Raw genomic sequence first — 25,089 nt, 5'->3', positions numbered from 1 at the left:
GCCTTCGCGTCACGAGTCCATGTGCATGGCAAGGTAGGATTAAACAGCCACATACGTATCTCATATGTGGGTTCATGCCGATAAGCAGAAGTACAAACACAAAGACTGATAAATTTCAGAGAACTTTACACGTGGAAAACAAGTCGTGCCCTGCGGTGCTATTAGGGTGTGCACGTGGGGTGGTAGCAATAATAGCAGTAGTACGGTTAAGGGTGAAAAACGGGGGATTTGAAAACCCCAACACGCCCAAGAAACTCCAGAAGACCTGAAAGGCTACAATTGACCATTCAGTGTCCAGCCACTACGACCTCGCGAATATCGATATGTGTAAAAACGGGTTTCTTCGAAACCCCGAGGAAACCCAGGAAAACACGAAGAAACTACGGTTGGACATTTCAGTGTCGTCGTTTTGCTCGTCATGGACATGCTTCACCCTACACTATCATCGTCTTACCAGGTTCACATTCACGTGCCAACCAGCCTGAGGTTCAAAATGTGTTCTTTAGCTCGTCGAGGGAAGTACGACAAGAACACTATACGTAAGGAGAGACCAACGCGTACGTGACCGTTCCTCTCCGTTCATCTCTTTCGTTGCTTGCAAAATCCGCATACCAGGATGCGCTACATATCATTATCATAACATCCTAAAACTGTATAAATCCGCTCTGTTTCCTGTCCTTCCCTTTCCATTCCGTGCTGTTCCGTCCTAGACACAATGCAATTTCGCCCGCCTGCTCAAGAACCATGATGTTACCCAAACCCAGCAGTAAACTCGTACACATCGTTACTTCCTACTTACCTATCCCGTCTCATCACACTCGGCCCCGTCATCCTCCCACCACCACTCATTAAGCTCTGACGCACAATCATTTCCGCGGCCGCTGCAGCTGCAAGTCGCTCTTTCTGTCTCGAACGATCTCTCAAGTATCCCGCAGCTTCGGGCCTCATCCTCAGTATCCTCAATATCATATCATCGCTGGGCTCAGCTTGCGCCGCCTTCCATTTCTCTTCTTTCGCTTTGCGCATCGTGCCCAGGTTGCGCGCCAGCATGATGGATTTCGCTCGTCGTGCACCAGGTGCAGCACCGGCTGCGAGTAAACCGCCTGCAGACGGTGCGCCGAGATGTGCGGGTGCAGAGAGGCGTGAACGTTGTGCTTGTTGGGAGTGTGCTGTTGCGCTGGCCATGCGTTCTGAGGTGCGGATGAGACTTTCAGTCGTTTCGTTGTAGAAGAAGTTCAGCGTTTGGATTTCGTGGTACTTGGGACTTTTGAGCACGTTGGTGGGGACACCGGTTGCTTGTCCTGTTTCTGGATCTACTACGTTGAAGAAGTCGAAGAGAGATTGGAGCCATTTGAAGACGATGTCTACTTCTGCTTGGCTGAGTTGTTTTTGTTGTGAAGGAAGGTCGGAGAGAGCGGGTACGAGGAGGGATTCGATCGTCACGAGGACTTCTTTCCATAAACGAGTCATGACTGCGATCATAGCGTCAGGTGTTAGAGTCTGGTTCATGATGAAGAAGTTGTCGTCAAAGTACTTGAACAATGGTGCAAGCGCATTGTGAATCTCGGTGTCTGTTGGACCTGTGGGCGCAGTTGGTGGAGCTGTTCCGCGGTATTTTGAGATATAGCTCGAGACCTTGGTCACCGCTGTGCCTTTGCTGGTAAGTTGACGGAGAGTACGCAGAGATAGACAACTACTGATGTAAGCCGACAACTTATCGGTTATACTACGAGTCATGTCTCGTTGCGTGCGCTGAAGTGAACGAAAGGCCTTACCAAAGTAGAATTGAATATCGTCTCTTTCGCCTTCCATACTGACTCTAACAAGCATGCGCCCTTGAGTATCCAAATTAAGCCAATATTCCCGGGGCAGGAAGTCGCCAAAATGTGAAGGGTCGAGTTTTAGAGAGGTACGGCCCACGTAGTCATGGTCTTTCATAGAGTCCCAATCCCACACTGTTGCAATAACGTTTAAGGCACCTTGCGTTGTAATGTCAATTGACTCTTCCCAACGTGGATTAAGATTTCTGTAAATTGTCTTTGTTTTGAATAGCCGTTTTTGGTACTCGTCTGTAAGAACAACATAGGGGTCGCTGAAGCCATTGACATCCAGTGCTTTTAGTCCTTCGGCTTCTACGAGCTTGATGGTGAAGACATAATTTATAACCTTCTTCTTGTACTGTTGTGCTGTGGGCGGGTTGTATCGCTTGATGACATCGGCGCAGGCATCCACATTCATTTCCTTTTCCAGTTTATCCCAATGCTGAATGCCAAAAGATATGTTGTTGAGCTTAACGAACGATTTGGGATAAAATTGGAACGGCTCTACCTTGGTTTCGTTGTTCCATGCGTCTTTTGCGTACTGCAGGTATTTCTGCTGTGTGGTTTGCTTCTGGATGAGCTCTTGCTCCGGCATCAGCCTGTCCATCTCCTCGTGAAAGATCTGATCAAGCACTTCACAATACCTATGAATGCCGTTGCCTAATGATTTTGCCAAGGCAGTCATAAACTTAGCATAGATGAGGTCATCGTCCCATTCGAGTTTCGCTACTTGCTCAACGACTTGGTTGAATGACCTGAAGACATCAAGAACAGAATTGCTGTGCCTCTCGTCCTCAGTCGCCGGGATGGTCTTGTCCTTATTTCGGGTCTGAAAATCATCGTGTTTGATAGCTTGTTCCACCCAGCCCACAACTTGTGCATCTGTAGCGGTGATCCATCTCCAGACAAAGTCCTGTAGCAGTTCTTCGAGGCGGTAGGGAAACTGTTTGCCCTGTAGTGCCTCGACATAAACTTGCCTGAAACTCGACAACTCTTTGTAGAGGTCGAATCCATCCTGAATCGGCACGTCTTCGTCTTTACTCTTCGCTGTTTCAAGGACTGATTCGATCATCGCTTTGGAGTCACCTGCGAAAGCGGGTAGCATACACTCTATGAGAATGCTCAGCGGATCTATGCCAAGAATCTCAGGATTCTTTCGATATCGCTTCTGTATCTTCTGTAACTTTTCTAGCACTCTTTTACCAAGCTGCATAATATGGTAAAATTCCCAAGACTCTTGCTCGCCAGGTACCTCCTTCTCGACGTATTCGGCATAGGTTTCTCGTGCTTTGTCCTCCAGTCCTTGTGATACCTGCTGTTTGAAATGGTCAAGTTCGTCCGGCGATTGGTTGAAACTCGGATCACTCTTGATATGCTCATCGATGAGACCTAAAAGGGGACCAAGGAGTAGGGACTGCTTAGCGTCGTAGCAAGTCATCATTGCGCCGTAAAGATCTCTTAGCAGAGTGTCGTGAATGCCTGCTAAAACTTGCTGCATCAACGTAAAATCTGCGATGGTCCACTTGAACCGATCATACATCAGCGATGTCGCAACCAGTGAGCTACGCTTGTTCTTGGCGTCGTCCTGGACAGGTTGTTTGACATAGTTGAATGCAGCATCTAGCTGATCCAGGGTTAGCATTTGTTCCGCGAATTTCTCTCTGATACAGTCGAGGAACAGCACTATTCTGGAGAACTTAGGTATACGCCAGCGTAGAGCTAGCTCGTTGAGAAAATCTGTCGATGACTTGGAAAGTATATGAGGCATGGTGCCATTTCCATTACCACTAACCTGATCACTGAGATCCCAAGTAATTGCCAGGTTCATAACGTACCGAAAGATGCCTCGAGGATCGGGTGGAATAAACGTGTATACTGTCCCCGACTGGTCGTCGCCTGTAAAATGGTCGTCAATTTGCAAGCCATTCAGATCAGGCAACTGCATTCCAGCATCAGGCGACAAGGCTTTGGCCAGCTCGGCATATTGGCCATCAGCTATCATGGAGGCTCGTGTATTTATTTGAGGTAGACTAGTAGCGGCCGAATTTTTCGCAAGGGCTGGGTTTATGTGTATAATGGCAAGCAACATCTGGGAAAGTTCGGGTGCTTCACTTTTCTTCCATTCGTCATAAGCTTCCTTGGTATCAAAATCGACCTCGTTTAGAGTTTTCCTGGTTCCCATGTTGAGGTGCGCTTGGTATGTCTTCAGATCGCGTAACGCAGCATCCTCTGTCCATTCACTTTTATGCTTGTCGATGTCCGATTGCAGCATGGTATTGCGCAAGCCAAATATACGGCCGACGATTTGTACTAGCGGCATATCCTTCACCTCATATGTCAGTGGTACTTCCTCCTCTACCGTGCCTTCACGAGTCTCTTTTTGACCTGAGAGGTCTTCTTCATGTGTTAGAAGCTTTCTCTCTAGAGTGCTCAGCCGTGCAGCAAGATCTCTTCGCTCTTCAGCCCAGCCTTTCTCCTTCAGAGTAGCATTCAACAGACGTACGAACAAAGCTAGATGACGGTCGACCGTGCGCTTTACACCATCATCGTGGGGCGGCTTCCCTCTAGATAATTCTGCCATGGCTTTTGTGTAGAAGATCAGTAGCAACTCCTCGGCACGCTTCGATTCCTGAGCTTGTTTGCGAAAGGTAGGTTCGGAGAAGTGGTTTAGGAATATAGCAAAAGTTCTCTTCACTTGTGGATCCTGGTATTCTGGTCTCTTGTCCTCGCTCTTGATGATAGTCTGTAATCGTTTTTCCAACGCCTTCACAAATTCGTGTGGGTATTTCTCACTCTTAGAGTCTCGATTGCCCTGGAAGTCCTTCATCAGGTCGTGCATAGAAGCAGAAGTAGCTGTCCGTTGGACTTGTTGCCTGACCACCTTCGTGCGCTTCTGTCTCGGTTGATGAAGGTAGGCCAGGTAGGCCACGCGGAGGGCGTATAGATATGCATCTTGACCGTCGACGGATTTCCTCCTCGGCCTGCTGTAAGTCCTTCCATTGCCATTCTGTATACTATTCAGCCGCCTATTTGGCGGTGCACGCTGTGAGGATACAGACATTGACACCGCATGTGGTCACCAAGCCGGGAGTGGGGGGAGGTCGCTAAGACGACCAGTATTTCAGAGGCGTATATCCAGCCGTTAGTCAATCCTTTCACCAATGGAAAGTCTGTAGTGCTGAGGCAATGGTAGTGATAATGTTCTTGAACCCGTACTGCCTGGTTGTGTCGTAGGCAGGCTCCTGTTGGATATGATTGCCTGTAGTGGTAGTAGTTGACTTTCTCTTTTCGCACTACAGCGGGCGATTAACAACTTGAATCTTTGAAGAGTCACAAGCGCACCGCTCTCACTTGACGCCAATGATATCTCGAGTATGATCGGCAACTCGGTGGTTGCAGGTTTTAGGTGGTGTTGTGCAGGGACCTCTCAGGCACGAATTGTGGAGGTCACCGCTTGAGCCTCAACAGTCCAGACGCGCCAAGTAACTGTGAGAAAAGCGGAAATGGAGCTGAGCACTTGATGTGTTTTACATTGACAATGAGTTCTGAGATTTCATATCCACGCTGTCGAAGGTCGTCATTGCTACAGAGGTGACTTCTGCAAACTGGCATCATGGCAAATTCGTGAATCGTGATACTAAGACAAGCTCAGCCGAGCGAACGCTATGAACAAGCAGTACATCGAATATACGCAAAACCTGAACAACCCAACACCAAGCTGATGACCTTCCAGGCAGAGTGCAGCACCGCCAAATGCGAAACCCAACTCCTACCCCCTTTGCAACCCTTCAGATTCCTCTATACATCAGCGCCATGTGTTTTTGCTTCCAGGCATCAAGCTTGTCCGAACGCCTGACGCAAATCCAACATTCTCCTTCTCCCGTGAGTGATTGTGGTTGACACTACTCAACCTTATCGCTGCTCTCTCCCCCACAGTCATCCCACGACTGTGGCTGCCTTCTCCCCCTCCCATTGTTGTCCTTCGACCGCTACCCGAGGCAGCCCGGTGATGTACAGCCACTCCTTCAGTTCTGGGACTCAAAACTCCTGCCTTCCAGCCTTCACTCTTGCCTGGTGGTGCCATGACCATTCTTCTAACATGGCCTGCGCCGAACATGTCTCCCGTCCCTGGTGGCGAACACGCCGTTGCCGCTGTGGGCGATCTTCGGCGGTGGCTCTTGGAGAAGCCAGAAGTCCTCACGGAAGATGAGCGTGCGACTGCATTTCTGATTTTCAAAGCGCCCAGTTTGGATGTCAAATTCGATGGATCCTGGTTCTCAGCATCCGAACTGCCGGCAGGTGTGCTGTCCTCATCCTGTTCAGGTGACACCGATGCGGACTTCCAGCCGCCAGCATTGCCTTGCACCTCTCGAAGTGGAGATTGCTCGTTATCCGACGACGATAAAAGCGTGATCTGAGGTGGAGCCGGCATTACTGATACATTCGGCGAGCCTTCTAGTTTCTTAGAAAGAAAGCCCGCCTTGAACCGATCGTTTGTGGACGATATGCCAAACATGGATTCTGGTGCTGTTGGAATTGGTGATGATTGAGGTGAAGTGCTGTCCTCCATTCTTTGTGCGAAGGACGATATCTCTGCTAGCTGAGGCACGTCTGGTAGATCAGTCGTGGAATCTTCCACTGGAGATGGCGTAAACTTTTGTGGTGTCTTCTCATACTCGGCGAGCGCCCCATCTTCAGTATCGTCTTTCCATCGCACAGCACGCTTCGTCCCTTTGACTGGTGACTTGCGCTTCTTCGGTGTAAAGTTGAGCTGAACGCCCTTCTTAGCACTTCCTAGCAATGCACGCTTCCGTGGAGATGCTCGCAGTGGAGTGCCCCCTAGATGAGGCGCGGTCGTCAAACCGGTGACTGCTGGTCCAATACTATCATCAACAGGCGAGGTGAAACGCTTCCGACGCTTTGGTGTACCTGCTTTTCGTGGAGCAAAGGCCTCTACTGGAGCTAGACTTCCATCTGGCTTGACCACGTGTGAGACCGCGCTGGTAGCGCTACTGAGCATCTTATTCAGAATTGCTGTCGCTTTCTCCACTGCTTCATCCACACTCATTTTGTTCATCTGATTGATGGCTGCAATGGTCTCAAAATGAGCCTGGAGCAGTACTTGCGCAGTAACAGCATCGCCGAGCTTATCATGGTCAGCAACAGCTATTAACGCCTCCCGTTCCGCATTGGCTTTCAATAGCTCGACTTCTCTGCTCAACGTCGAAGCATCAAGCATATCGCCTGTATCGAATTCCTTCAGTTGAGTCACACCAAACTCTAGTGCTGAATTTAGACCTCGTTCCCAGTTGTTCTTGTTCACTTTCTGCTGGCAGTGGTGACGTCCAGACTCTAGCTCGGCCATTATGCCCTGGGCTGTTTTGCGAACAGCTTGCAGATTGTGTAAATGCTCGTCGTTTTCCAACATGTCTGCAACGGCGTCGAAAGCAGCAATCCAGGAAGATAACATAGAAATGCGTCGACCGATTTGGCGCAGTTTAACCATGTTATTGAGACGTTCCTGCCGCTCCGTGCTTGAATGGTCAAAAGCGTTGCGGATGCGAATTATGCCTTCTCGAGCAGCCGTCTCTTTCTTCTCGTTTTGCTTCTTGAACTTGGCGAAAGCAAGGTTCTCGTGATCCTTGGCTTGCGCTTTCAACTCATTGATGAGCGCTATCTGCTCGTCGATCTTTACCAAGAAATCTTTGACGTGACGATTCACATTATACACGTTTCTGGTAACCTTTGTCTGTATGTTCTTCGCTCGGTTGGCGTATCTCAAAGTGTTCTGTGTTTCGTCGAAATGCTCGCTCGAAGGGCTCACACACACAATCATAACCGTTTTGCAATTTCCACCCAAGGAGAACTTGAGCAATCGAGTGAGTTTCGAATTGCGATATGGGACGTGGTTTCGCTTTCGTGGATCGCACAAGGCATTGATGCAGCTGCCAAGCGCCAGTAAAGACCTGTTGATGTTGGCACCTTCGAGCAACCGTTCTCCTCTGTTTTTGGTGGCACTTGCTCGTTCACTACCTGCCAGATCAATTATGCTCAGAGTTGCCATCGTATGTGGCTCTTGAACGCTGGCATTCCTATCTTTCTGGGCTACGTTGATCTGCAGGACAGCGTGTGACCGGGAGGACGTCGCGTTGGCTTCGGTTGGGGACATAGTTCTTAGCTGGTTGCCTCGCATAATCATATCCATGACTTCCTCAACGTTGCGTGGATGATGGCTTGACAGGCCAGCCACGGAGACGGCTTGATTGGTATCCTCTCTCAGCATTAGTCCTCCTCTCGGATTGGCATCTGGTGCAAGCAGGTCGCGTATGGTCTCGTTATAGATCTCTAGATAGGACAACGAGATTTCTGTGACCTTCTCATTCGACAACTCTCCTACACGCTCAAATAACTCTTGCATGGTCAGAAATATTATACCAGGTTGCGAGATCGTGCCCGTGATTGTATGTGTCTTTCCGCACCCAGTAGCGCCATAAGCGAAGACTGTAGCATTGTAGCCGTCCAGCACACTATCCAACAGTGGCTTCGTCGTCGCTTCGTACACGTCCGCCTGCGAGGCACTGTCGTCAAAGATGCGATCAAAGCCGAATGTTTGGTCTTTGACTTTCTTGCCCGTAGGCACTACCGAGCGCGAGAACTTCTGGATGGGATTATCTTCAGGAGGGTCGAATACTCTATCGTACAATGATTAGTCCAGTATCAAAGTCTCTCCACTAACAGCTTACAAGCACTTGTCATCCACAACTTTGATAATGGATCTAAGGCCCTTCTTCGACAACTTTGGTGTTGGTGCTGCTGCCAGAGAGCCATCGCCAAGAAATATGGTAGTATCATCGCATTTTGTCAATTGTGCAGCCTCTCTGATGGTGAAAGGCCGTACTCGCACTGTGACCGAGATGGACGAAGCACCATCCGAGATGGCCATGCTAACATAAAGTCGTGTATTCCAGTTTGTCTTAGAAGAAGCTTACAAAAGAATGTGAGTACTGCTCGAAGTGAAGAGCACGGACTGCCGAAGCGTGAGATATGAGGTCCGAGAACATAGAGTGATCGCAAAGCAGTCGACATTCGAAGCAAGCGCAACAACTTTCCTATGTTTACCTGATTGGCCATACGGCTGTTTTGGTTTGTACTTTTTGGGAATGGGGAGTAGTGGAGTTTCAAGCTTGGCTGATGTCGAGAGTAGACAACTGACACGTGACCAGACCAGTGGGCAGACAGAAGCTGCAAGCTCTTCGACATACAGGCAGGGCAGGTACGCTCTCAGCACGGCCATCAACACCTGCTCGTTAAAAGATTAAACTGCTTTCCCTGACGCGTTTTGCAGGCCTCTCAATCTACATTTGTTTTCTTGATCGTCTTGTGCTTGAGGATACGCCATGGTTGGTCGCAAAATTCGTGCCGATGCTGCTAATGTACAGTAGACGTCCTTACGGTGCGGTTCACTGTCATCGTTTCAACTGCAATCGCAGTTCTTGCTTGCCGAATCCTTCACTTGTCAGAACTTGCACGTTGCAGAGTTCGAGCAGACATATTCTAGGAAGTGGTAGGCCATTCACACCTGTCAAACAAAAAGCTGCGCCGGTACCGCTTTAAACTTCGATAAAGGGCATGGAACAGCATTGTCCCTGTGAATTTTTGCTATGGCGAAACCGGTAACACTTTGCCTTGCATATCCGACGCTGACTTTGCAACCAAAGTCGAGATGCATCTTCTACCAGCATGCAGGGTATTTGCTGGATGCCTTCCGCTACCAAGCTGCGGTCGTGAGATGTCATCCCTCACAAAGTGGGTGGTTCAGACGGATAGCTGCGGCAGGCAAAGGAACGTTATCTGCTTATCGGACGCTACGGCTGGCCTTTTCTTTGTGGTGGAGATCCGCGCTGACGTATCGAGGTCGCCCTTCCAATTCGACCACATCCCCCCATTGTACTCCATGATCATATCGAATGTTGTGATCGGACCGCCAAATACTCACCAAATTGACCTGAGCAGAATCTAGATACAAGTTAAGTGTTTGGCTATCTTCTTTGAATTTCTCTGCTATTCTCTACGTTTCTTCCATACGAGCTACAGCCCTCCTCACTCAACAATGGCGCGTCCGTGCAACATCAAGCCCCATGCCATCCTTCTAATCGATAGTCTCGCCGTGCTTCGTGCTACGAACAAAGCAAACAAGCGTTCTCATTCTTGCTTACTTGCCCCTCAACGGCAATCAGATCACAAACAGGTTCACATATGTCAGAGGCGCCACGCTCACAGCAAGCGACATGTTTCAACGGCAGTCGAAGCCTCCGAAAGTGAACAGTCTTCAACAGAAAAGATCACAGTGCCTTCGACGACTGCCATGTCGTGTCTGTCATGGCCCAACCTTCTACGTTCATACGCAATTACCTCGATTTCCTCGATACCCGTGCTCCTAAAGCCATCCCTGGCCATAATGAAATACCTGACGACCTCGAAAAGCCGATTCCTCAACCCTGACCACAACCGCGTACTTCACGCCTTGCTGAAACATACTTTTTATGTCCAGTTCTGTGCTGGAGAGACGCCCGTGGAGGTTCGAAGAACGATTCAGAGTCTGAAACATATCGGGTACAAAGGGGTAGTGCTTTGTCATGCTAGAGAAGTTGTGCTGTCCAAAGAAGAAATGACAGCACTTGGTGCACCTTCGGAGTCATCGGAACACCAGGAGCGCGATACAGGAGAAATCACTAGGTGGCGCGACGATGTATTAGAGACTGTCAATTTGACCCAAGAGGGTGATTTTGTGGCTCTGAAATTCACAGGCGCAGGACGTCAGGCACTACAGCACCTTCGAGCAACCACTCCATGCGCCCCAGCCCTTCGCGACGCAGTGCATGATATTTGCAAGCTGGCTCAAAAACGAGGCGTCTCACTCATGTTTGATGCCGAATATGCCTGGCTACAGGATGGAATTGACAATTGGACCATGTACTATATGAAGCATTACAACAAGGAAAGAGCAGTAGTTTATGGCACGTACCAAGCGTACGCTAAACGAGCTCCGGGACTGCTTGCTCGACACCTGGCTGAAGCTCAAAAGAATGATTTTGTGCTTGGTGTCAAACTAGTCAGAGGGGCTTATATGGGTTCTGATCCTAGGGAACTTTTCTGGGATTCCATTGAAGACACCCACAAATGCTATGACAATCTCGCAGCTTGTGTCATGAGGAGGAAGTACGACGGTCTCTTACAAGCCGCGGAGGGTCAGTCGCCCGAGTTCCCTAGAGTCGAGCTCATGCTGGCCTCCCATAACCATGAGTCTGTCCGCAAAGCCCAAGCTATACGAGATCAGCAAGCAAAGTCAGGAGAGGAGAGGATACGGATGACCTACGGTCAATTGATGGGCATGGCCGACCATGTTTCCTGTGAGATAGTCCAGCAAGCCAACACTCGAGGAACCGACATCACGCCTACAACGGAGATACCACACGGTGTGAAATACTTGACCTGGGGCAGTCTAGGGATTACCATGAAATATCTGCTGCGACGGGCTTACGAGAACCAGGATGCCGTATCTAGGACTATCGATGCTCGGAAGGCGTTAGGCAGAGAGATCGCTGTGCGCTTGGGACTTGCGCGAGCATGAATTATCGAACATTTTGTCGAACGAGATTTACATTTCAATATGACACGTCACATATCTGTTTTGAGGTGGACATTCTGTGGTGGCTGCAGATTGTGTTCGCTGTCCGTGAAGGTACCCGTGCCACGTGGTCTAGGTTTGTATCTTCAGCTGCAACCCGGATCGTGTGAACAATCGAAGCGTAGCTCTACAACGTCGCACGTTCTGACCTAATAGAAGAATGGCTAGTGGGTAGAGTTAGTGGAAGGAAGAGGTATGCTGCATCCAGCTACTAGTGGCGACCAAAGAAACAACACCATCCGCCTAACGATCAGAAGGCAAGTACACCCACTTGCGGTGGGCGGCTGCAGGTACGTCCTGCTATTTATTTCACGTGAATTTCCTCCGTATATTATGACTGTCACGTTTCCTACTTTTGCTGCTGTTCACTAGGCTCCAAATTTCGATCATTGTACCTTCACTGTGTAAATAAACGAACACTCCGGTCCTTTCATATCTCCACTAAACAGGCACTATGATGGATGCCTGCTCTAGCAGCCTTTGTGGTCAACAACAAAATCACATGCACGAATACCATTCACCACCTTCGCTCATTCACAGCGAAAACAGTCTTGAAGATTCTTTCGTATGCACGTTTCCGTCCATCTTTTTGACCTCTTGCGAGTCTAATTATTCCCTCAGACAGTCACGTCCACCTCCTGCTCGACGAGAGCGGTTCTTCTGACACAAAGACCGCAGACCACGATGACAAGCGATAGTTATGAAGACATCAACGATGTCCTCGACGATGTTATTGTGAAGATCAACCGAATCACAGACCATGTGGGTGCCATGCTATCGTCACGACCAATTACTTACTTCCAACACAGCTACGAGTCTCTGGAGAGAATGAGGCAGCCAATCAGTTCACTCGAGACATGACTACAACCTTTCGGGCTCTTTACAATGTCATCGCACCTTGGGACATGGAGAAGTGCTTACTACGTGCCTCGCAAAACGCCCACACGGCAGGCACGATAAGTTCAATCAACCGAGCGCTTGCGACTCCGTCTCCTGGGAATACTTGGGCATCAATTGCTGCCAATGAGCCCGTAGCAGATCAGAATGGTATCATCAAGTTTCGGCCAAGCGATTCAGTGAAGCGTACAGTACAACTTCCTGAAGCGAAAGAGCATGCACACGATTCTCGCGATAGGCGAGTCGTATGGATCAGCCCGTGGCCACAGAATCGACCTCTTGCTGAGGTGTCACAACAAATTTTGGAATTGGGTGCTATATACTCGATGGCGTTCGTGCCTGAGGAGCAGGCGGTTTGCATCATATTCCAGCATGCGCGCTGCGCTGTTCAATTTATGCACAATTGCGCCGGCCACATTGGTCGTACCGGAAACAGTCCATTAGGAAAAGATTACAGCATATTCCCTGGCGTACCGTATCCACTTAACGATGGACTGCGCCGAATGGACAACCCCTACAATGAACGACGAAGGTTGACCTTCGCCAGGTCTCAGCTCTTCAGCAATGGGATTTCGGAGTCACGGTTCCGCAATGACGTTGAGCAGATCGTGGGAGCATCAAACATCGAATTACTCTGGCTTTTCAATACAGGAAATGGTATGTGTTACCTGCTTGGTGATGTAGTGGTACTAACGCATAACAGCCACGGTCGTGTTTTCGGCAGTTCCTCTAGCTAAACTCGTGAAAGACAAGTTCAACCAGTACAGCCGGACATCTAAGCATCCTTACGAGGGCGTGAAAGTTAGCTACTCTCACGATCCTTGTGAGCGAGATTTGCATCTCGTTTCACAGATACCTGGACATGCCAATTTCATTGGCAGTAACGGCACTGGCCGGAATTTCGCGAGCTCGCGCTCGATGCGTTCGAACACCGTCTCCAGCGAGACTTCGGGTAGATTATCCATAACGCCTTCCGACTACCAGGTTGCTCCAAAGCGCCATAGTACTGTTTCGAAGGTCAAGGTTGATGAGGATGGTTGGCAGACAGTCTCCAAGAAGAAAAAATGAGCACGTGCGACGACACGATCAATGGGCGAAGCTAGGCACCATTCCAAGAGCTGGCCAAAGCATGTGTGACAGCCTTATCTGTTAGCGCTATATGCTGGAAAACAAGCAAGACGGCTCATCGGCACGAACTGGAAGAGCGGACGATACTGGTGGCCCTGCATATTCTTGTATATTCCACACAGGCCTGCTAGCATGCAACAGGAGCAGAGAACTTCCGATAACAGCTCGAACATGTTGAAATCGATCTATCTGGGTCCGATAGTGTAGCCTGTCTATTAACCCTTGTTCGTACTCGACGTTTCGCTCTCCTTTGTGCTCCCGTCGACCTCCCGCTGGTTGAGGCTACATCCACTTTCGTGTATGGTTGAATGTTGTAGAATCTCCACGCTGATCGCATTGTCTGCTGCATCAAGGTGAAGTGTGCTGGGGTTTGTGGATAATTTAATCGCCATATAATCCATCAGCCGCTCTGATGGAATGCGCGGGCAAACATTTCGTATGTGCAGAGAGCCCTCGCTCCTTCTGCAATCGCACCGGAGATCTGGTTCGTCGAATACGTTTCTTGACCAAGTTGCTTCAAACAGAAGACCTTCTTGTTTGCGCTGCTCCATTATGGATATCGCATGGGTGCAAACTTGTCCGTACGAGTACCTTCATCCATCGCGCGATCAACCGCTATCTTGGCGCAACGGCTGTAATCTAGGCTCGTCGGCTTCTTCGTATGGTACATCATATGTAGCGATATGCACTTATGAGTCGTCTTGCTCTTCCTTACTGTTCAATCTAAAGCATTTCTCACTGACAGTTTCAATTGTCCATAGACACTGTTACCATCAAAAACCAATGCTGACGACCGCTTTATACTTTGATCCAGTGAACGCAAAGACGCAGAAAGCGATCGTTCGCGAGACAATTTAGAAACCATGAAATTGAAGCGAAGCCTGCGCACTTATTAATGTTGTACCAAATTTGACAGCATATATGCACGAGCCTGGTCTATTGAACTCCTCAGGACGCCATCTACCACAGCCATCATATCATCCTACCCGCCTTGTTCCATGATCCTTTACGCCATAGGTCTGGCCAAACTCCTCGAAACTGAGAAAAATGTCTGGCAGAATCACTTCAAAAAATTCTCGCCATGCGCAATCCAGTATATAGACCAGCGACAGCAGTCACACCAATTCCGGCCCAAGTCATCATACCCTGCTTGATGCCACTTTTCATTATTCCTTCGACGGCAGCAGCATCATTGAGCCTTGGAAATGGCTTGTCTTTAGGTACTGGTACTCCGAGCATCTGGCACAATGGTTCCCAACCATCTCGAACGTCGAAGAAGAATAACCTGTCCTTTGGTACTACTCGTTTGAGGTATTCAATGTGTCGCTCGTACGTCACTCTCGAAGGCTTTTTTGGCTCACCCGGCTTGAAGTGAGCCTGTCCAAAATTGCCATCATCTAGCGCATCGTGATATGTTCGAAACCATCTAAACCGTGGGACGGGCGCAAGAATCCACGACAGTACTGTGAAGTTGGCATTCTCGACGATCGGGCGAATCGATTCCCACCATTTCTCCGGATCACGGACTGTGCAGATGACAATAGCATCAGGATATATCTCTAGGAGTTCTTCAACGACTGCATTTCCTGGCAGATCGGTACAGCCAACAAAGCCGTCCATCAAGGACTTGATTTCGGCATGTACTACCTTCTTGTCTTCATCGTTCTTGATGGGTGTCTTCCGGAAAACCTCTATCCATCTCTTGATCACTGACTCATCGGAGCAAAGCAACTGCGTACCTCCATGGTGACAAGGACCGTTCAGCAACTCTGTCAGGGCTGCGCCAAAGGAGGTGGTGGCGGTCCTGGATAGACCTGCTCCGATGACTCTGAACTTTGCGTTCGGGTCTGGTTTCGATGCTGCATGACCCATCTCGGAAACTTCTAACCTCTTTGTTCAGAAAGTCGACAGTCAAAGTTCTTGCTGCTGAATGTAAGGTGGGCAACCGTTATATGTCTCGGAGCTAACTCTTCGACCCCAGGTGTCAGTCTAAGAATATATCTTTCAGGTTGCACAGGTATGAGGCAGTTCCTTGTACTATAAGCAAGTATGTGATGAGCTGACGAACAAGGTCATACAGTAATAAAGTTACACCAGGAATACGGACGAACAATCAAGCTCTAACCAAGACAGACGTCTTAAACACTTTATCGTGTCATTTGTTCTTAGACCCAAAACTGCAACACCCTGGTCAGATCCCGTCACTGGAAGCCCGACCGGAGAATACCCTGACGGCTTTGATCTTTGACTTTGACACCATGCGCAGTCTAGCACATTGCTGTTTTGTGTACCCTGTCATTATCAACAAGGAGTACCAAACTTGGCAGAAGAAACGCTTATCGTAAACGGGGAACTAATGATCCTGTAATACGGTAATGCAGAAAAGCGAATACTATTCATTGGTCTTGTCGTCGATAAGAGGTCCACAGTCCGGGAATTTCGTCATGCTCGATAGGGCAGTAATCGACCAGTGGGGAATGCGGAATTGGTATACGACAAATTCTAACGCAAGAATACGAATTGTCGCACGAGACTATGCACGATGGTGTGCGAGGAAAGCCTGGCTTTCCTTTCGAGTTCTAACCACTGGGTAGTACAATGGCGTCTCTCAAAGCTGATCGCAAACCAACAAAAATTGGAAGGTGCAAACAACGACTCTGACAATACAGCCACGGACATTGAGAACAGATGGACTACGCTCTTCGAAGAAACGATTTGCATTTTGCGGAGATCCAATAACGACCCTGGTTTCATTAGTGCAAGGTACGAAACAAGCCAATCGAAGCATCCTTGGCAGCTGTCAGTGGGGATCATGCCCAGACTGTGGTTAGGGAATCGCACCACGGAAGCCCGTTGTGGCTGCAGCACAATGTAAATGCACGATATGGAACAGTTATTCTGAGATAACGACCAATGTAGATTTGCTCTGCTCAAGGTGACCTCTGCCATTACCGAGAAACGACTTCGCGAAGTCAAAGCAGCTTGTATTGCAGATTGCATCGCCACAGGCAAGCACAACCTGCTTAGTGCACCTCATCGAGAACAAAGTTGCAGCACTTTCTCAACAGCCACATTCAATTTGTTTAATGCTTAGGCCAATCTGTGAGTTGGCGGCACGTCGAAATAGCATGAACTCGACAGCACCATAAGACGGGTTTACGGCAATGATCATCATCATCGGTAGACGCTAACTGCAAGCTAGTCAAAGTATATGCTGAATATCATCATCCGTCGGTGCCTTTGTTGTGATTGATCTTCATGCTCAACCATAATGCACTTTTGGTACATATGCATCTCAGACCGCAATTGATAACAAGCAGGCACCGTTTGAGGAGTGCATCGTACTCTACTGTTTGCACTTGCTGATTCAAAAACTCGCGATTCTATACCTGAACAAATGACAATCTGACGGAGTCCGCGTCGAATTTAGGATAAGTCATCTAGAGCGGAGCCCGGACATGCTGATCTACCGTCTGTTCATGAGCGTTGCTCTCGGAGGGCAAGGCTGCTCTTCTCGAAATAAGCCTCCCGGAGCGCTCCTTGGCAGGCGTTGATAACCTCCAAGTGATGATGCTTTGAATATGCATGCTGCAGATACCTTGGCGGTCTTGCATGCTCGTTGTGTCATTTTATGCAGGATCATTTCGTTGCTGTTAAACTGACGGATGTGTGCAGCAAGGGTAAAGTATCAACTCTGGTCGGGAGGCCTTAAATTTGCCCTCAAGGTCGCAGTCGCATTTGCGTAGCGCTCGTCATGCTCTACGGACGCGTCTCCTACGTGAATATGCAAGAAATCAAAGTGAAGCCTTTGAGCTCGTGCGAGACTCTGGCGTGTATCGAGCTGCTGAATACGAAGCACTGCATTGTTACCTGTTGTTTTCCAGGCAGGCAATTCGTGCAATACGATCTCTGCTTCCCTGATTATTGCTGATGTGACGAGCCAGAAAGCGCGATGACTTCTGCAATCCTGACTACGACTCTTTCGTGTTGCCAGCTCAAATGTGAAGGTGCGTGTTTTCCTAAGGACAAACTTACTGATTGCATATATCTAGAGATTAGGAGCTAGTCCTAGCATCCACATGCCAACCGGAATTGGTGTCCGGTTCGTACGCTATGAGCAATTCCACTTCTGATTCATCGCAGCATCGTACTTGGAACAGTTCGATAGCCAGATCTCTACATGCGACAATGAAGCTTGACCATACACATGCCGCGCTACTAGCCTCGTGTTGCCAGCTACGTTGTACGCCGCTGCAGTATGCGAGGGAAGCGAACCTGACTGGCTTCGAGGATGGTGCTCTGTAGCAGACTGCGAGATGGCTGGGAAGCCCTTACCTCAGAGTGAACACTGATTTGAGGCGTACCATTGATGAAGGCCCTCATTCAGTACACCAGGAGCTGGGATAAGCAGCAACTACAAGGTGAGGTAGCTAATCGCTATGACCACTTTGAAGTGCCTCCATCTCGGATGGATAGCTGTGCGCTTTCAGAATTGACTATTGCTTGATGTTCGAGCGGAGTAATGACAAGCTGATGAGTGCAGTATTGCAGCTGATGCAAAAGAGACTTTACCTGGCATTAGATGTATTACATTCACAGCAGAGAATTCTATGATCATATCGCCTTGCATTTCTGTAGACATCAACAGCGTCGTTGCTTATTAGGGCTATGAAGGACTCGTAAGTCAGGAAACGTGATCAAACTTCATCCGACGAAAGTAAACATATCGAACAGAATAAAATTGTAGTTGTTTGCTGAGCGCAGTTAGGAAAATCTCGTTGCCTATCGCTGCACGTCAGATGCATGTGTAAACCGGCAAATTTGACCTTTTACAGCGAGCCTGTTTCGAAAATGTATACAACCATATGCTGTACAAGCAAACAAGACTTTCTCCAATGGCTTGCGAAGCTCAAGGCAAGCTATGCTTTCAATTGAAAGGCCGTCATTTGTAAGGTTTACATACAGCTCACCACAATGTAGGCCAGCGATATTGATGGTAGCGAGCTGTGATATCGGACTCATTGTCGCACCTAGCTATGTCCACGGAAGTCATCGAAAGCTAGACCCCAACTCCACGGCTCGTCGATAGGCTCGAAATTTCCCCACAGCAACACCTCGAATTTGACTTCACTCTGTTGTAAACTCTTCGAGCTTTCACGATACGCACCAGTGGGAAACAGCCATACACACAGCTATAATGGCATCTGTCAAGCGTCCACCCATAGCCCTGTTCGGCTACGACTCGTCACCCTTTACGCAAAAGGTCAGGCTTGCATTGCGTCTAATGAGAATCCCATACACATATGTACTGGTACCGAGTATGATGCCTCGACCGATACTGGTCAACAACTTCAATTTGACCTACCGTAAAATTCCAGTACTGGCAATAGGTAAGGAAGTCTTTGCTGATACGAGCTTGATCGTGGAATGGCTGGACTCGCATCCAGCAATACAGGCACATGATAGAGACGGGACGATATGCAGACTCCATGAGGATGCGGGCACGAGGGTATTGTCGAGGCTGTTGACTTCATACGTTACTGATCGGCCACTATTCAGATTGACAACAGGCTTGATTCCGAGCGTGGTATGGAGGAGTCATTTTGGCACTGATAGAGCTGAATTGATTGGCCATAAACTGGACCCAGACAAACTGGAGGGGAAAGTGTCGTTAAACCTGGCTGGATTGGATACCTTTCTGAGCATCATTGAGCCGCTTTTCGCAGGAATCAACAAGCAGGGCAGATGGATATTGGGAGGCAAAGAACCGAGTGCGATCGATATAGGATTCTATTACCAGCTCGACTGGGGAGAGAAGATCAGTCGCGGTGATGGCATTCGCAATCTGACTGGTGGCGAAATCGAGGACGGCACTGGACGAGGAGCGAGCGAAGTCTTCAACCAGGAAAGATACCCAGGAGTATGGGACTGGTTTCATAGATTCGAGAAGCACGTGGAAAGTCTACCTGATCATGAGACACGAATAGAGCAGAAAGACGAGCAAGGCTTGGAGGAGCTACTGAGCAAGCTCGAAGAGAGTGAGAGAAGCGACGAGGTGCCATTGTTACCAACTCCAAACCAGCAACTGCAGCATCTCGAGGAGCAAAATGGTCTGAGAATAGGTGCCAAAGCCTCTGTCCGACCAGCTGATACAGGTCAGTGGGATCCGACTGTAGGGACGTTGGTGGGTATTTCACCCGAAGAAGTTGTGATTGAGCCAGATAAACCAGGGGTGGTAGGGAAGGAAGGTACGAAGGCACGTATCGAAGGGATTCGATTGCACTTTCCTCGCATTGAATTTGTAGTGAGACCGGCAAAGCAGTCTGCAAGCAAACTGTAATTGCAAGGCCGGGACAAGACGCGTCTTTCTTCACTCGTATTGTATGAATGGATTCTTCTCGATGCAAGCACGGGATGAACTATCTCATATGGATAAGCATCGGCTTTATTTATGTTGCGCCTCATTGCCATGTAACGGCACAAAAGACGAGAGGACAGCCAACAACGGAGTTGCTCCTCGCCTCCCCTACTTGGATGCCCCACTACGTCCCACAAGGCTAGGCTCGGCATAAAAGTCCCCAGCAACGCCATGCTTGTTGAGCAAAAGTATGCGACGATGACGAAACATCGATGATGATGATTTTTACCGTCTGTTTGGTGCCACACAAAAGTCGGCATGAACATCCAATCGATCGCACTCGAGGACCTATCGTCGTCGAATGGCGAATTCTCACCGCGAAAAACAATGTCGCCCTTGTGTGCCAGATATAGATATAGAGCGGCTGACCGGATGCAACAATTGTTAAGAGAACTGCTAAAGTTTCGCTAGTGCAGAAACTGTTGAGCTACACCACAATAAGGCAAGCAAGACCACAATTGGCACATTTAAGAAACCCCTAAAGACTGCACCACGACCGTTTGGCGTTAGCTCATCCCAGCAGCCAAACAGCTGCGCCTCGTCCTGCAGAGTTCTTGAGCTTCAGACGGTGTCGATGGAACCCTCGAGGACGCGATTGCGCGCTATCCCGCAGCTGCCGCTCTGCTTTTCTATGCATGTCTGGCCTGGCTCGCGATTTCTCTGAGTCGGCAGCAGATTTTACCGCAGGGACTTCTCCTCGTGGCATCTTCATCATCTATACTCGCTTAGTCACTCGCTATTTGCATTGTCAGAGGCTTCGTTTTCAGCAGCATTCTTACAACAAGAGAAGACAGAAATCATCGCTAGAAGTGACACCATTATCATATCTGACGTTTAGCGAATTCCTCGGCTCAGCTCTTTATTTCATTCAGCGTGCAGCGACGACTACCAGTATCGTGTGACAACAAATTTGACGTGGCCTGTTACGACCCTCTCTACGCAAAACCTTGAGTTCTCAATTCATACTCACAGCAACAGTCGCTTGATACCCCAGACTGGTGTGCGCTTCGGCCTGCGCTTGCTTACAATTGAGCCGTTGTGGGCTTCCTTTCGATGAGTGCTTAAGATAGCGTGGCAATGCGCTCATAGACAGGAAGATCAGGGTATTACATTCTCACGGCGGGACTTGGTCAAAGCGGCCTGCGCATAAACGATGGCGCTCTACTCCCGATTTCCGTCGCGAATACATGCTCTTGTAAGCATATGGGTTCTGGTCGCAGCCACTGCACAAGCTGCTTTTGTCGATTTCACAAACTGCCTTGACAGCGCCATAATAACGTCTAATCCACGATTGTTGCAATTCGTACCTCTGAACGTGACAGCTATTTTACAGGCAAATGGCACACAAAATATACTCAATGTGACCGTCTACGGCAATGTCACTGGCCAACTATACAATGGTACATATCCATCAGCGGACGATCCGTCCTGGAACAATCCCAATAATACCTTTGGAAAGATCGTGGACTTGGAAGATGACGCGACGAAGTACACGACGTTGTTCTCTTCCTACAACGTCCTGACTTACAACCCATACACTGCAAATCCCACACGCTTCTGCGACGAAACAGTCAATGAAGAGTGCCCACTTGGTCCTGCTTTTGGTCGCAATAGTACACAGATTTCGGATCTACCTGGTTACTTTACCTCACATGACTTGGGTTCATCTTATTCATTTTCCACAATCGAGGCAAACACTAGAATCCAATCTGGCTCTTCTCGCGCCCAATTTTACGCTTGCGTCAATGCATACATTACTCCCGACCTAGGGAGCGGATTGAAACATTTATTGACGTACCTACCTCTGGGTCTCCTCATTGTCATTGGTGTTGCTACTATATCTGCCGCTATGTTCAGTCCCTGGGGCACTATCGACATCTTCCGCTGGACTAGCAATTATGGTCGGGACGAGGATGTACTACGACTGGTCACTCCTGGTTTCGGCGATTGCCTTCAGTATATCCAATTTATTGTCTTCAGTGGCAGCCTTAGTTTACACTACCCTGGCTACTATCAGCCCGTAGTCAGTAGGCTTGGATGGTCTACTTTGCTGTTCAACGAAAGCCTGGTCACTGGTGGCAATGGTACTATAGCTATTGCTGACGGGATCTATCATTATCGCCGCAACTCGACTCGAGGACTCGATCGTATGACACAACTTATTGGCATGACCTCACCAACTGATGCATGGGCCGACATGATGGTCTGGCTCGTGGTCATCATGACAGCTGTGGTAGTCCTTACTCAAGTTGGTTTCCTTCTGAGATGGATCTACCGCCAAGTCAAGGATGTCGCGCCAGAAGATCTGAGATCAAAGAACTGGTACTTCTCGTTCGGAAACATTGTGCGCATAGCCCTGGGCTACTTCCTTCTGCCGCTGGTCGCCCTTTCCATGTTCCAGTTCATCATTGCATCATCAGGCCCGACCTATGCTGTTGCGCTTGCAGCCTTGGTGCTCGCTTTTGTTATTGCCTTTGCCGTCTGGATGACTTATCAGTTTATTCGCATTCGGCCAAAATCATTCCTGTTTGACGATTTACAGACCGTGCTCCTGTACGGACCTCTCTACAACACATATCGAGACGATACTGCGACCTTTGCACTAGTTCCAATATTCGTGAACTTTTTACGTGGCATTGCTATTGGTGCAATCCAAGATTCCGGAATCGCCCAGCTCGTTCTGCTTGCGATATGTGAGGTTACCATGATTCTCTCACTCAATATCATCCGTCCGTATGCGTCTACCACTTCCATGAACCTGTACCAGACCTGTTTCTCCTCAACCCGGCTCTTCACGATTCTGCTCTCTATCGCTTTCGTTCCGACCCTCGATATCACTACCGCCACCCGTGGCTGGATCGGCTATGTTATACTGCTCATACATGCCTGTGTGATCATTTTTGGCTTCTTTTTGAATGCCCTACAGACACTGGTGGAAGTCGTCGCCAGGCTTGCTGGAGCAGGTGGAAGCAGTGGCAGTGATGCCGCTCGAGGTGGTCTGGTCAAGGTTTTCGGCATGAGACAACTCTCACGACGGCGAGCACGCAGAAACCCTGATCCTGGTCACAGGTCATCGATGGGATCGAACGCCCATATGCTCGCTGCTTCTCCCGAAAAACCACCAATGGCCATGACTCAGACACGCAGCCGAAGCCTATCGGCAAGCTCGAACTTCCTGCTCGACGACACTAGGATGAAGCGAGCAAGTCAAGGTCCGGATGGCTCAAGCCAGGGACGACAAACACCTGATGGCATGAGCACGATTTCCAGACTGAGTAGAACCTTAGCATCTCCAGGTGGATTGGTAGGGCTGTCGAACAAAGAGCCGCGGGATCCTTACTATAGACCTCCACGCCGAAATACAAATGACTTCATGACAGCAGCTGGCAGGCCAGTCTTATCGAACGAAGACCAGAAAGAGATCGCTGTGACAGAAGACGCAATCGACGATAGGGGTGAAGGATCTTCGCATAACAGGCAAGACGGGGACGAATACGACGAGGATGGGGTCGAGCTAACCAAGAGCAAGACTGATTACGCAGTGCGCGAAGTCGACTTCTATTATGGCGTTCGTGGGCCGGCACTATCCGGCTCAGGCGGTACAAGGAGGATGAAAACAGGTCCTGCAGATCCTACAGGTCGTGTATCCTCCGCTCGAGGCTGGTTCAAAGGTATGCTTAGGGGTAAGACGAAAGAGAATTCCAAAGGCTTTGAGGTCGTAAGAAGTGCAAAAGCGCCTCCAGGTACATTTCCGCCTCCTGTGGATGAGGAGGGAGCTGGGGAGGAGCTCACTTACAGGGACTCCGTGCAAGCGCCAGAGGGTAATGCAGCTGCGCGCCGCACTTTGGAGCGACGCAGGACACACGAGGACGACGCTGTTTCGTTCTCGACAGCTGGAGAATCGTGGATGAGCCCGATTCCAAGAGCACCGGCTCAAGCCCCTGCACTACCTTATATCGATTCAGTGGGTGGTATTGAGCTACCAAGTCGAGTCGGTTCCGAGGCCTCGCGCAGGCTACCTCCACCTGTTGACGAGGATGTCCCACCAGTGCCTCCTGTTCCTCGCAAAAGTTCACGCAGAGGTTCCAGCCCTGCTTCCTGGCAAGGAGAGTTGCAGTCGCCAAGTCGAACTACAGCAAGATTAGATAGCCCTACTCGTTCGAACAGGGACTCAAACTATTCGACATCCGGTCAGCAACGTCTACCCTTTACGCGGACGTCGTCCATTCAACAGAACAGGAGGCATTCCGCAGCTATATCAGATGCATCCAGCTATACGGACGAGCCACCTTCAGACGAGGTAGAGAACAGACCCCCTAGAGCATCAATCGAACGGCCGGGGAGTGTCGGCTTTGTGAGCCAACACCGCGCTAGCGACAACATTCGATACAGTCCACATGAAGCACAAATACCGCGGTTGAGCACTGTCGAGTATGGCTATCAGCCAAGTCGACCGACCCAGGAGACTCAACAAGCACAACAAGCACCAGTTCTGAGCTCGAATTCGTCTTGGTCTCCAGCCTGGAATGGTAGTAGTGCAGTCACACCAGATGGAAGTCAGCGCTGGAGTCGGTTCAGAGACTGAGGGATGTATATACCGAGCGGCGACAAGAGAAGGAAACACAATGAAGAATAAGATAATTTTCCATGACGATGTTTGAACACGAAGACTTTGGCTTGGATATCACGAAGCAACGACATTTACATATTATTTTGTGCGGACACAAATGAAGTGTGCATTTAGCGTGCGAATCTTTTACATAGCATATTGGATGTCCGGAAAATTGAATGGCATTGCATGTCCATACATATAGTTCTCGCCTAAGCAAAAGCTCGTTCTTGTCAATGTACCACAACGTCGGCATTCGTGAGGGATCATCCACGTCGTAGTATGAAATGGGCCCAAGTACGGTCAAGCGAAGCAGCCATCATTGTTCCTGCTAGGTACCTCGTGCTTCGCCGGGAGTCTTCTCCCGCGGATCGTCGTGAGGAGGGTACAAGCAGTGACGCTGTTTACATGCACACGTTCCTTCACTCTCGTCAGCAGTGTTCCGGCGACCAAAACAGCAGACACGACCCAGTGGCCCGGCAGAGCCCCTCAAGGATGCCATACCCACATCATCGAGGAATGTCGCGTA

General features: G+C 49.2%; 7 protein-coding genes across 7 annotated transcripts; 4 read left to right on the top strand and 3 right to left on the bottom strand.

The window, feature by feature from the left end:
- Positions 1-533: 533 nt before the first annotated feature.
- Positions 534-4,881, bottom strand: LTR64_008192 (uncharacterized protein; the record flags this gene model as incomplete). The annotated part of the gene is made up of 2 exons (XM_064902507.1): positions 534-621; positions 800-4,881. 2 exons carry the CDS (start codon positions 4,879-4,881, stop codon positions 534-536), a joined length of 4,170 nt encoding a protein of 1,389 aa, XP_064750983.1.
- Positions 4,882-5,625: 744 nt separating this feature from the next.
- KIP3 (tubulin-dependent ATPase kip3) lies at positions 5,626-8,763 on the bottom strand (the record flags this gene model as incomplete). The annotated part of the gene is made up of 2 exons (XM_064902506.1): positions 5,626-8,512; positions 8,564-8,763. 2 exons carry the CDS (start codon positions 8,761-8,763, stop codon positions 5,626-5,628), a joined length of 3,087 nt encoding a protein of 1,028 aa, XP_064750982.1.
- Positions 8,764-10,278: 1,515 nt separating this feature from the next.
- PUT1_2 (proline dehydrogenase) lies at positions 10,279-11,451 on the top strand (the record flags this gene model as incomplete). Its single annotated transcript, XM_064902505.1, has 1 exon — positions 10,279-11,451. The coding sequence occupies one exon, from the start codon at positions 10,279-10,281 to the stop codon at positions 11,449-11,451; it is 1,173 nt and encodes a 390-aa protein (XP_064750981.1).
- Positions 11,452-12,192: 741 nt separating this feature from the next.
- LTR64_008189 (uncharacterized protein) lies at positions 12,193-13,473 on the top strand (the record flags this gene model as incomplete). Its single annotated transcript, XM_064902504.1, has 3 exons — positions 12,193-12,270; positions 12,318-13,062; positions 13,109-13,473. 3 exons carry the CDS (start codon positions 12,193-12,195, stop codon positions 13,471-13,473), a joined length of 1,188 nt encoding a protein of 395 aa, XP_064750980.1.
- Positions 13,474-14,598: 1,125 nt separating this feature from the next.
- On the bottom strand, positions 14,599-15,405 carry LTR64_008188 (uncharacterized protein; the record flags this gene model as incomplete). Its single annotated transcript, XM_064902503.1, has 1 exon — positions 14,599-15,405. One exon carries the CDS (start codon positions 15,403-15,405, stop codon positions 14,599-14,601), a length of 807 nt encoding a protein of 268 aa, XP_064750979.1.
- Positions 15,406-18,730: 3,325 nt separating this feature from the next.
- Positions 18,731-19,873, top strand: LTR64_008187 (uncharacterized protein; the record flags this gene model as incomplete). The annotated part of the gene is made up of 1 exon (XM_064902502.1): positions 18,731-19,873. The coding sequence occupies one exon, from the start codon at positions 18,731-18,733 to the stop codon at positions 19,871-19,873; it is 1,143 nt and encodes a 380-aa protein (XP_064750978.1).
- Positions 19,874-21,104: 1,231 nt separating this feature from the next.
- On the top strand, positions 21,105-24,536 carry LTR64_008186 (uncharacterized protein; the record flags this gene model as incomplete). The annotated part of the gene is made up of 2 exons (XM_064902501.1): positions 21,105-21,146; positions 21,285-24,536. The coding sequence occupies 2 exons, from the start codon at positions 21,105-21,107 to the stop codon at positions 24,534-24,536; spliced, it is 3,294 nt and encodes a 1,097-aa protein (XP_064750977.1).
- Between the last annotated feature and the right edge of the window lie 553 nt (positions 24,537-25,089).

Source organism: Lithohypha guttulata, assembly GCF_036872675.1.
Source record: "Lithohypha guttulata strain CCFEE 5908 chromosome Unknown scaffold_8, whole genome shotgun sequence".
Classification (NCBI taxonomy): domain Eukaryota; kingdom Fungi; phylum Ascomycota; class Eurotiomycetes; order Chaetothyriales; family Trichomeriaceae; genus Lithohypha; species Lithohypha guttulata.
The sequence above is the reverse complement of the archived record's forward strand: the minus strand, read 5'-3'. Positions and strand labels throughout refer to the sequence as shown.